Source organism: Anoplopoma fimbria, chromosome 14 (assembly GCF_027596085.1).
Source record: "Anoplopoma fimbria isolate UVic2021 breed Golden Eagle Sablefish chromosome 14, Afim_UVic_2022, whole genome shotgun sequence".
In the NCBI taxonomy this organism is placed as follows: Eukaryota; Metazoa; Chordata; class Actinopteri; order Perciformes; family Anoplopomatidae; genus Anoplopoma; species Anoplopoma fimbria.
This window is the reverse complement of record NC_072462.1, coordinates 19,451,921-19,464,949: the sequence shown is the minus strand read 5'-3', so window position 1 is coordinate 19,464,949 and position 13,029 is coordinate 19,451,921. Positions and strand designations below refer to the sequence as shown.

General features: G+C 38.3%; 1 protein-coding gene across 1 annotated transcript; it reads right to left on the bottom strand.

The window, feature by feature from the left end:
- Positions 1-33: 33 nt before the first annotated feature.
- Positions 34-11,082, bottom strand: LOC129102068 (anthrax toxin receptor 2-like). Its single transcript, XM_054612009.1, has 17 exons — positions 10,910-11,082; positions 10,272-10,343; positions 9,181-9,252; positions 8,908-8,989; positions 8,488-8,592; positions 7,960-8,028; positions 6,665-6,745; positions 6,496-6,556; positions 5,204-5,299; positions 4,333-4,402; positions 2,877-2,955; positions 2,493-2,588; positions 2,276-2,326; positions 1,593-1,688; positions 1,216-1,389; positions 878-958; positions 34-198 (listed from the first exon to the last, which is right to left on the bottom strand). The coding sequence occupies exons 1-17, from the start codon at positions 11,032-11,034 to the stop codon at positions 160-162; spliced, it is 1,449 nt and encodes a 482-aa protein (XP_054467984.1). The 5' UTR covers positions 11,035-11,082; the 3' UTR covers positions 34-159.
- Between the last annotated feature and the right edge of the window lie 1,947 nt (positions 11,083-13,029).

Sequence of the window (13,029 nt, the reverse complement as noted above, 5' to 3'; positions counted from 1 at the left end):
ATAACATCACTAAATTCAATAACAACACTAGAATATAAGTAAAGACATTTATTTACAAAGCATGTTGAATCCGAACAATCATCTCTTGAGAGTACATGTCAGTTATCTTTAGCCAAAATCTGAAAAAAAGTGAAAAGTGTTGATCCTCATGGTTAAACATCAGTGACTCTGAACTCTGGTGAAGTTAATACAGCGGCCCTGGAGACAAACAATAAGACATTACAGTCAGAGGAGTTTATTACATAAAGAGGCAAATTCTGAGCTTGTTAACAGCATATGATATAAAACAACACAGGCAAACCAGAGGGGACGTGCATCATGTGTTAACTGATCTGACTCGTGCTTGAAATTGAAAAATCACATTTTGAGTTAATGTTGGCATCGAATTAGAGCACTTTCATCAGTTCAATCAGTAGACAACATCACACAAGGGGGAAAAAATATAAGGAAAAATCAAAATATCATCAGTAAATACTGTGTAATGGAAGACAATCCGAGAACACTGGTGTGCCTGTCGCCTGTTCAAGCTGTGTTTGAAGTGCTGACATTTACACTGTTATTTATAATGACTGAGTTGATGCAGTAAGCTGTTATTTGTCTGTTGGGTAGATAATTAGAGGGGGGAAATCGGGCTGTATTATTTTCTGTTATTATCTAATCAAATCACTTTTGGGTCAAGAGGGCAGATCCTTTTTATAATCAAATTAACTGGTGACACTTTATAGCAAACAAAGACTTGATTATTCCTTGGTGACACTGCAGACAGTCCGACAGGAACGAATGATGATCAAAGTATTCTGAATTGATAATCAGCAGTGTTTTCTTTCATCCAACAGGTTGAATTGTATAGGAGTTAAATACTGCAGATGTTTCTTACCTTGTCCTGAGGTGTCGGCCTCATGATTGCCACTCTGTCATACTGTCTTCTAAGTAATGCCCGCAATGCATCAAAACGCCCCTGAAAGTCAAGTCAAATCAGGTTAATTCAATAAAAAATGCAAGATAAAAAAGCAGATAAAGATTGGTATATAACATCTATTTGTATGTCTGTGAGAACAGCAGTGAAAGGGTCAGAATCAGATAAATATATAAGCCTTAAAGTGGTAAATATCTACCAATATACAAAGTTGCACAGTGCAGCAACAGACATTAAAGACTAACTATTGCAAAGAGCCTTTAATGTGAACAGTAATTAATTCACTATTAATGTCTCACCTTGATGGGAGTGTACCATTTGGACTGTGATGCGGGGTTGTAGACTGGAGGAGGTCGTGGTGGGGGTCGAAGCATGATGGGCTCCTCCACTCCCTCCGGCATTGTGACCACTGCATTTTTGGCTTTCTCTAGTCTTGATCCCTCCTCTGTGGACCCCATCTGCCCCCAACGTACCTACAGACCACGGGTACAAAACACAAACACCACAGACCGGTCAGTTAGTGGCAGCTAGAGACACTGAACACACACAGACTCCACAAGAACCAGTGTTTGTGTTCATCGACACAATTGTTTAGGTTAAGGATAAAAGTTTGTTTAACAGTAATACAAAAGTAGAAGGGCACAATTATATAATCATTCTTTCTTTATTCTATTACCTCCATGCGTTTGATTCCTCCAGGACCTCTGCCTCCGTAGTATGAAGCATCCACTGTAGGCCACCTGTGTGTGGGTGAAAGATCTTCTTCTGGCTCCTTGAAAAGAACAACATTAAAATGAAATAACTATACAGTGAGATCCAGTACCAATTTTGATTTGATCCAAAATTGAATTGATTCATTTAAGTGGCAAGTCAGTTTTGTGACATTTTCAAACAGGTCAACACAGAACAGAAACCACCCTGGCTGAGAACTGAAGCCGATGCTCGAGTGATGCAGTGCCACCAACAGTCAGTAGACACTTCCTTCACAGAGTCTCAAGCACTGTAGAGATCAACTCAGCTTCATCTGTCTTTAAATGATCTCCCTTTCTCTGCATTATAGAAAAATATCTCTACTTTTTTTAAGTCCACAAATCAAACATGCCACGTGGTGTCACTATAAAGTTGCTCTTTATACCTCAAGAGTTTTGACCTCTTAAAAGTTTGTTGTTTGTTTCCCTTCTTGGTGTATCTTGGAAATAGGTAAGGTTTTGCCAGAAACCCCTACTATGCTGTATATTCGAGCCAATTACAAGATGGCAACATGTGCTAGAACCCAATCTTCAGGCTCAGAGTTTCCATTCAGAACCTTGCTAGTGATGTAAGAGAAACATGTGTTTCAGCATTCTGTGTTCTACTCACAATAACAGGAGGGGGCGGTGGAGGTCGAGACGGGGGTGGGTCTCTTATCACCTGTAGGAAATCACATAAAAAAGTAATAAACTTAACACAGAAATAAAGAAGTGTTTTGCAACACGTGGGCTACTTCTATAAATAACAATAGCACTGAGTTATGGCCAGTGCTTTCACAAGGCCTGAACTGGAGATATACAGGCATACATCTGGGCTGACAACTCACCACAGTGCAGCAGAGAGGCCAGAACCACCAGAACAAAGCCAGAGCCAGCAACAGCAACAGAGCCAACAGCAACCAGAGCACCCAGGTCCCATCTGACTGCAAGAAACACACACTAATCAGCTACACATCCTGTGTTCATCATTACACTGGCACCAATGACACTGAGCCATGTGCATGTCCTCACTCAGGGATGGTTATTTTCACATTTTAAATCGCATGCTTCTCTCATCAGTTATAATGGGAAGCATGAGGGTTAAAAGTTTACAGTTTTGCTCTACAAGGCATACTGCAGCCTTTCGGTGCTGTAGTGATACAACTGTTATTACTGGCAACCTATCATGGAAGGTGTTTGTCTTTTTTTGGTACTATATGTTTGATACTCACACACGATGTAGCATAGATAGTAATGGGACTGGAGATGTAGGATTTTCCATTGTTGAGGCTGACCAGCACTTCGATTGATCTGCAATTATTAAACAGAATCAAAAAATCAGTGAGGACCATGATGAGACGGTGCATATGTGTATTTTTGGTGGAAAAATATCACGGTGTATTGTTTCTTGAGTTTTGTTTCTTGGTAACCTTGTCAGTTTCCCTGTTGACCTTCCATCAGTGCCAAACACTGACTCACTGAAAAAGGGAAGTATTTATGATTCATATTCTTATCGCTTTTTTTTTTCCAGATTTCCTTGTTTGCCATTATAGTTTGCAGTTAGATATTGTTTTTGTTCCAACATTCGAGGGTTGGACTCAACAGGGATTGTTTCAGCTTCGTCCCTGAGAAATTCAGTAGCGTGCATGAGTGTTTCAGTAATGGGGGGGTGTTACAGAGTGGGTGATACATGATGGAAAGTGAGAGGCGACTGGGGACAGATGGAGGGGGAGCGAGGGCGCTGTTTGAAGTGGGTGAAAATCGGCTTTGGCTCGCTCTCTAAATGCCACAGAGATATTCTGGTCGGACTGGCTTCAGTTCATACAACACTTTCAGCTGCTGAAAGATCTTCTGTAAACATTGTTCTCATTTCACTCTCCAGTAGAGACACACAACAGATTTCTAGTTTCTAATTTCAACCTGCTGCATCTGCTGCATTTGCACATGTTCTGATTAGACATAGGAAGAAATGTTGATGGATGGAAAGTTATAAATTGGGGCATGGGGATCTTCAAATGTAATTTTATAGATTTTATAGAGCAATTTTGAATTTACTTGAAGAAAAGACATTCAACGGCAAATGGAATACATTCTCTATAAGCCTGTTGTCAGACAAATGCCATGGTAGTGAGGTTATAAAATGAATTCATGCCAAACTATTTTCCAAAACAGGATTTTTCTTTCAAAAAAATTCACGTCTTTTTCTATTTAAGGGCAAATACAGGCTCAGTATTGGCTTGACGGTGGGATAGCAGGCTGGTGGGGCATGGAGATGCTCACGACTTTAATATCTAAAAGTATTTTCAGCAAACTCACAGCCTTTGGGGATAAATCAATTTAATCACAAGGGTTTTGCTGTGCAAAAATAAAGTAGGCCAGAAAACAAGCCCAGAAAGGACAGAAACTGACCATGAATAATGAATACTTCATTCACTATTTTCTGTGTTTTCTCAGGTGTAGATTAAGAAATTCCACGACCACTGGTTATTAACTGCAACTACATACCATTAACTTTAGATATAAATGACCAGGATTTGATATTGTCACTATATAATACTGTAATTGTAATTTAATTTGTAGTTACAATTTGAGGTTTTTTTGTCTTTATGGCTTCAGTTTTTTGTACTTTTACTTACAACTTATAAATAGTTTGACACAGTTACCAAAACTGTGTATAACTTGACTTACTGTCCGACCTCATGCAGAACAGGAGCTGGACACAGCAGATAGCCGTCTCTAACGACTTTTGGTTTCTGGTCTGAAAAGAGGCAGACACAAAAACTGTGAGAATTACTGCCTATGTCCAAAAAATATAAAATACACAACGTTTAGTTGTAAATGGAACCAAAGACCGATCACTTATGGCCTGCAAAACAAATTCATGCTGGTGATTATGACATTTTACCTGAAAGACAATAGAGACAATATATTTATTTTGTGTGCTTTTAGCAGAATACTTCTTAAATTTGTTTGACAATTTGCAATGCAATGATGCCTTCAGTAGCTAACTATTTTAGTCAGTAACTATTTTGAATGAATATATATTCAGATTCCCAGCCAGAATAAAACTTCAGAGCAACACAGCAATTGCAGAACAGATAAAAACAAGGTGGTTAGAAGTCAAAAAGGAATGTAATACACATTCACATGTTATCCCTCCTTGATGTCCTCTCAGTGACATTACGAGAACATTAATCTGTTAATAGACTAATGAGGCAGAGAACATGATCTCCCTCCCTCTGGCCTCAGTCTCATAATGTCTCCTCTGTTCTCTGGCTGAAGTCAATAAAAAGAAGCCACTGTTTGTTTCTGGACGACGTGACTCTGTCTTTCCACTGCAGCACAGACATCTGCACATTGTATCGCATTTCACTTCGTAGATGATGATATCCCAAAGTGCATTATAGTATATGAGCACGTTTTAGCATCAATGGTAAATAAACTTAAACCAGGGTTACAATAAGTGCATCCTTAGCATTAGCATCGAAATGCCTCCTGTATTTGAGCTGACCTATGAAGCACAAGATATAAGTGTGTTGAGTGTGTGGCATTTACTGACTGTAAGTCTCGTGGTTGACTGTGATGGAGCAGAGCATGTTGTCTGTCCTCCTGGATCCGCTGAAGCCACTGCCCCTCAGCACCACACTGAAAGACTCTGAGAAACATCAGACACATTACACAGCTGTGATAGTACTTTAAAATGCAGCAAACAGAAACAGCATTTATTAAACAGCAAATATGGCGATCGAGCAAATTAAAGTCTAAAGACTTACAGCCAGGCCAGCAGCTGTGTGAGGCTTCTTAGGCACAGGGGGCCAGTATGTTAAAACTAATACTAACATAATTCTAACGTGAAAATGTTAAGCAGGTGTATTGTTTACCAAGTTACCCATCTTAGTTTAGCTTGTTAATATGCTAACATTCACAAATTAGCATTAAGCCCAAAGTACTGCTGAGGCTGTCCTTAGTTTCACAGGTATTTAGACATAAACCACATTTCACTAAAGGATGCCTACATGGTTTTATGGAAAGTTAAGGGATCACCAAAGTTATAAAAATGCACCCTGAAAGCAACATTAATGTCAAATGTTAAAAACCAGTAGGTGATTTGAAGGTGGATGAGCAAAATCACCTAAATGCATCTCCCTTGTTAACCTGCCCTCCCCCCTCTCCATCCACTTGTAGCAGAGAAAGTTCAAGGGCGCGTTGTTTAGTTGAATATGTAAGTCTTGTCTGAATGACTTATTGATCCTTTATCTGACTGAGGTTTGTTATTTGTCTGCTATTGATAAATCCATGGCTCTGTCTGTGGTGCTGAAGTAGCAGATGGATTTGTAATTGCACTTTTTTTTCTCTCAGTCCTGCTCTTCCATCAGTTTGGTCTTGCATCTGTAATATTCTCTAAACTATGTACTATAAAAACTAAATTCTTTGCTGTATTTGAACCTATATACTAGTTAGAGGTTCATAGAGTCCCACTGCTGCCTGTAGTAATCCTATCATTTTCCTATGATCATTCAGTAGCGTATGTGGTGCTGAAAAAATAGACCCCAAGACCGAGCAACCTCTGTAACAAAATATTTTAGCGTAGACAAAACCACAGTTATGGTTAAGCTATCCTGTAAAAATAATTTGGTTTACATGGGTGTGCATGTGGTTTGAAAGCAGGGGGGTTGCTCCCATTTGGACATGACCCCTGTTAAAAATCAACAAATCTCGGACGCTAAAATGAAGTTAGGCAGGCACCAAAGTCATTAGGTGTCATCCTCTGGGGACCATGGCTGTCCGTACAACTTTTTTCCTGCATAATTATATTAAAATATTGGAACAAACTCTTCACCACTAACTTACCGTTCACACAAACACTCGACGGCTCTATTGTGAAGACGTCTGCACACGTCTGCTTCAGGATCTGTGTGTAGATACGGATATAACAGCTCAGGATGTAAGCATGATGTCAATCTCACTCAGAGTGCCGATAAATGTTTTTTGTGCATTGTTGTATTTGACTTGACCTCACCGAGTTGACGATGTCTTTGAGGGCATGAAACCCGGACAGCACTGGGTAGACTTGTTCTTTGCCGTCTGCTATGTCAGCAAGCTGAGAGAAAAATGAAATGGTTAAGCCGCATTAAAATTAATTTAGTTTAAAGACAACTGTACATTTCAGTGTTGCATTTCTTGTCGCCTCTTTGGGAGGTCTTCTGCCCGTTTGGGTTCAGTGCTTCAGCAGCGTTTAGGGAGGAAAAGGCTGTTTCTGGGAGATGAAAGCTCTGGACAGCTGGATGGAGCTTTTATCTCCTGCTTTAATGATAGCAGAACAGGAAGCTTGCCTGGCATTATTTAATTAGAGAGTGATGTAATTACTTCCTCCTCGGACTACAAAGTGATCAGTAACCGGGCAGAAGAACGCTTGAACCCGTCGACTGCTGAAGATTTTTCTGGTCATGGGTTATTAAAGTTTGAAGGCAATCCGATGTGCTTATTAATACTTATTTTACAGATCAATACCGTCACTAAAATGTGATTATAGTATGGTTCAGGGTGGAGGTTGTGCGACTATTGATGCCACTTTAAATGATTGATATTGTAGTATCATATTTCTCAATAAATGTAATTACAGTTTTTTTCTTTGCCCTGCAAATTTCATTACAGATAACATATGACCTGATGTTGACTATTGAAAAGATTACATATCACGACATTTCTTCAAACACGACAAATCAATCATTGTCAACCATTTAGATGTTGTATTGGATACTGCTTTATTCTTTTTTTTATCCCCCTATGAATTTCTTGCAGTCAACACAGTCAGCAGAACACAATTGGGCTCGTTCTTATTCTGTATTTAAAACCTTTAAGGACACATTCAGTTTAATGTCCGTTCTTTGCTGCTCCCATTCAATAACTGATACCTGCACAGGAAGAAATCAAATCCAATCCCTCCAAGGATATGATAACTCAAAAAATGCCACCATACAAAAATGATTCAATATTTTTCATAAACCAAATGCTGCATAAACCACTAACTGTAAATACCCTCCAGCTGCTTGCTGTTCTGTCCTCAGAAGGTTCCAGTTGAACTCAAACAGAATACGCAACAAGGTCAAGATGTGTTAATAATTCAGGGCCAAATAAAACTTGTCTATTGAAGATCTGACCACAACCAAACCTGGCACAGGCCAACACACACACAGAAAGACAAATACAACCTCAGTGTTTACACAACCAACAGAGTCAGTAACAGAGAGAAGTGTTCTTTCTCACAGTGCTGCTTAGCAGTCAGAGGCTGAAAGAGCATGAAAGTCCTCCTACCTGTTTGTGGTCAAAGTCCATGACCCCTACACAGTACACTCTGGCTCCATATCCTCTGGCTTTGTCAGCCTGGGAAGCATAACACAGAAAGTTCTGAGTCAAATTCTGCTTCTACTAACATATACTAAACCCATGTTTATGATCAGTTCTCAGAAAATAAATAAATGATAAACAATCACACAGGGGTTATATCTTATCGGCTTGAAAATGAGCCGGTTGCTACTTGGGAGATGCATAATTTACCACTCTAAAAGCATATAGTGATAAATGATGCCTCTTCCAAGTAGCAACTGGCTCATTTCAATGCAACGTGATATACACATGCTTGAAACTGTTATTAGAGTGTCGTTAATCAGTAAAACAATAGAGTTTATTTGAGGAGTGTGTGTATGTGTCAGTGTGTCTCCTCAAACAACATTTATTCTGATTTCCAACACAAGATTTAAAAAGCAGAAAAAACACAAAGCACATGAATGAGAAAAATAACCTTTTAAATTATCTTCAGTAAAGTGTGAAGGTGTTTAATACCTCCTGTACGGTCAGTTCATAGGGGAAGACCTCCAGCTTGCCATCAGTCAGAGCGATGATGATGCTGGATGACGGTGAAGTTTGTGTCTTCATCTGCTCCGACACCTGAAGAGTGAAAGTTGACACAATCTCAGTGCAGCTCACACACATACTATATCTGATACCCATCTACTTTATTTTTCTTTATGTATTAGAATATTACAGTGTACAGTGAGACCGAATGGACCAAAATATACACACATAGCCAACAGCTGTGTTTTAGAGTAGATTTGACCAACTCTAACTAAGCACATTTAGTACGTTGATTGTGTTAAATTCCCTCTTTAGGTGTCAGTTTGTGTTGAAAATAGTAAAGTGGCCATGTGTGTTATTAGGAATATGGTTCCCAGTATACATGGGCAATCAGATGAGCGTACCTACCGCTTTCATGCCTTCATGCATGTACGTTTCACCTGCAGGTTTGATTTGGCTCAGCTTCTCCAAACCCTCGTCTATCTTCGACCTGCCCAGCCAGACCACAAACACAGTTTAAATAAAGACCGATAAGAGCTCAGTTTCTGTGTGATCTGGTTATCTGTGTTATGTTGTTTTTCAGTGAGGAGGAGGACGAGGAGGTAGAATAAGTTAGGTTAGGTAGTGAGGCAGAGAAGGAGAGAAAGAGAAAAAGGAAGTTTTAAAAAATGAATCTGGTACCTGTCTCCAGTTAGTGGCAGTATGACAACTGCTCTAGCTGAAAAGACTATGTAGGAAACCCTCATCCTGGGACTGAAACACACATATATATACATGATATATAATGTACTGAAACAAAACATGACATACAATTACATTACATAAGTACATAACTCTCTGGCAAGGTTTCACAACACAAGACCATTCTCCCTAGGTTTTGAAGTTTTATTTACATATCCCCATTTGCTTTAATCTGTATTTTGTTGTTCCGGTACTGACTTTGTGAAATGGCAATAAAGTTGAATTTAATCCAATAACATTATACGACATGACAAATCCAAGCACGCCACAATAATTAGTGACACAACATAGCAATGAACTATAATTTATATTAACAACACTGTAACAGAACTTGACATCAAATTATGTGGCTTTTAAATGTCATATAATGAAGTGTTTTGTGACAGCATGACATATGACATGACTTAATATAATATTTCTACATAACATTACAAAGCATATAATACCATGTCTCAAAAAATGACATGACATAAATAAATAAATCATGAAACTAATATTACAATTCATCAAGCAGAAGTTTTTTTCTACTTGGTAGGGATTCAAACCCTTCACCTCGTCACTGTTACTTCCTTTCTCTGCCCTTCAGGCTGTGAAGGGATACAGGACTGTCTGTTGTGGTCTGCACCAACTTCCACATCTGGCTGGATGTTTTTATTTTATATTTAGCCTAAAGATATCCCACACACCCTGCCAGCAGTTGGTGGCATGGTATGATGTATGCTAACCAAAATAGACATGGCCTACTTTCTACTCTTTACTACTGTTTGTACTATAATTTTAAAACCTTTAACCACTCACCAATGTCTGAAATAGTCTTTTTTTCATTAGTTTAAATATGACTAAAGTAAATTTTATATGCCCGCTTGCCTGCAAAGCCCTTTTTCACATGGTTTTGAACTGTGATATATAAAGTTTTATCATATTTTCTGCTGCTATTTATAGCATAGATACCCATAAAATCTGAGGAGGGGATGAGAGGAGTAGAGGGGCAGGAGAGAGAAGAAAAGGGGTACAACAGGCACTTTACTTACCTGACAAACCTGTTGGTGAGCTGCTCCACAAATCCATAGATATCATCCCAATGTCCGAAAACACTGCCTGACCTGCAAAACAGGCAGCAACATGGTAATAAATCACACTCACCCAAACATGAAGTTTCAAATATTTCCAACTCAAGATTTAACACCAAACATGCTGAACCCTGAAGGCAGCACAGGTGTGTAACAACACATTTGTATAGCTTATTTTTTTCTGTATAAACTGCATAAAGTTAGTTTTGATACTGCAAAATGGGTCTTGGTCAATTTATTCTGTTGTTGCATATGCCATAAAGACACAACTGATCTTTTATTCTGTTTTTGTTGGGAAGTCTGTTATGGACTTTTGTTCATACTTAACAACAACAAACACTGAGAGGAACTCTGAAGGCAATAAAAGTGAACTTTCTCAAAATATACACATCAAACACTGATGGTCACAACATAAAATACACTCTGTTCAACTTTGCAGTGAAGCAGCAGAGGAACTAAACTAAACACAGCCATACATGGAGAGGACTGAGTCAAGACTGTCTTTGCACTTTAGTAACAACTATTACATTACTATATTGGTCTGTCCCGATTCCCAGCACACCCATGCACGCAGGCAAATACAATCTGCATTAACTCACCTGTCCAAAACAAAATAAATATCAAACGCTCCATCACATGAAGCGTCGTCGACGTCATGCAACGACGAATTGGCGCACACACTTAGATAAAGTAGGATTTGGCACCATATCCATATCAGATCCATAATCCATGCGTTTCATATCAGCAGTGTGTTTGTTTCAATAAAAATCAGCGTCTTACATCCTCTTCTCAGCATCATCACATGTTCACATGTTGAATGTCAATGCACAGTGATAATGATAATGACATAAACAGGGCAGGGCACACATCTGCTGCATAACATTATCAACCGAGCAGCAGGAGAACAGAACTTCCCTCAGGATTCTTCAAATTAAACTGTAAATGAAAAAGCTTTATTAATCTATCCCTGGACATATGTTATTTAAGTCTACCTACATATAAAAAAAAAAATGATAATAGATATTATAAAACAGCTATTCAAATTGTTTTTAAAAAAAGCATGCAGAGGGATGGCGAAAAATATGTATTAATAATGTTAGTAAAGATATCATACAATGTTGTGCAAAATACAAAACAGTAAGAAGAATGTGTTGAAAAAGTCTTCATCACTTTAATTTATTTCTAATTTAATTCCTTTCTGCTTTCACCTTCTCCAATGTGCTTTTATTTTGAAGGCAAAAAAAACATGTTCAGGTGTTTTAGTTGGACTTGACTTTTGGTTGACATAGCAGCTTGCGTACCTAGTGACTGACTGAGATATATAAAAAGAATAGCAGACAGGATGACTTCACTACTAATTATATCACCCGTAAATGTTCTTGGTTTTCTTTTTTTCTTTTTATCCCCTCCTATAAAATATGTTATCCCTAGTCTTGTTAGAATTTGAAAAGTGTTTTTTACCAGGGTGCCATGTTTCAAGATTTTATCAAAATTCAACCAATGATCAGTTGAGCAGTGGTTCATTACAGTTCTCACTGACTCATATACCAATTATAATATATAATATAATTATCTCTGTATGCCTGATGTCTTTTCTTCTTCTCAGAACAAACAAGTCAAGGCATCATGGTCCAATAAATCTGTTGCAGATGGAAAAAGGAATTGAATGGGCTAACATAACGCCATTGGTATGTCAGATTGATTTGCTGCCATGCATGAGTATGATTCAAAATGTGACTCTGCAAAAGGAATGAAACCTTCTCCTTTGTCTCACGAGAAAAAGAAAAAAAGACTGGACTCTTTAAAGCATATCTCGTCAACACCAAAACATGACCATGTCCTCAAAGTCTTCATTTGAAGACATTAGTATTGAATAATGACAACATACATCATAAGTCTAAGATGTCTTTTGTGGGTAAGCCCTGTAATTATAGATGTCATTGCGTTTGTAGGGATCTAATGCATGTTGCAGCTTCCCAGTGTTTAATTTCAACTTTGGGGAGGATGAAGTCATAATATTTATCAACTCAATAACAACATACCCAAGTCATTGTGTCAGCAATTACGTCGACTCTGTTTAATATTTCCCTAGACAGGGATCCACCTTCAATATTTCATGGATGGCTTTCAGTTATGTGATCTGTGCTTTGTTTTTGGGTGTAGCAGTTGGATTATAGACAGAGACTCTTGTTGCATGTTGCCTCCAATCATTCTATTCTCTCTTCTCCATTCAAATAAACAGCAACTATAAAGTTTAAAACAACAAAGAAGTGACAAAATAGGAAAGCGAGATCACCAAGTAATCGTAAAATTAGTTATGAGGAAGATATTAACTGAACTGTGTGCAAAATGACTTAAATGTAGGTGAATGATGCAGTATAATAGAGTTAGTGTGTCAACCAGAAATATTCAACCTTCTCTTGTCTTGCCATCAGCCTTGGAACAAGTTGATTGAGAATGAACATGATACTGTCAGACAATGTGCAGTAAAATTGCTTTCCCAAACTTAACTCAAAGTGGAAATTAAAGAATTCTGGGATGTTAACACCTAAATTTAAAATAGGAAAAGTTATCTGCAGGTGGATGGATAGATGTATGCCAGAAGGAAAACTTGTCTTGTGTTTTCCAGGCTATAAGGACTGATGCCAGAAAGGAGGGATCATTACCATAGCAGCCATGCTCTCTTTTGACCTCAGTTAAAAAAAAAACATAGCAGAGA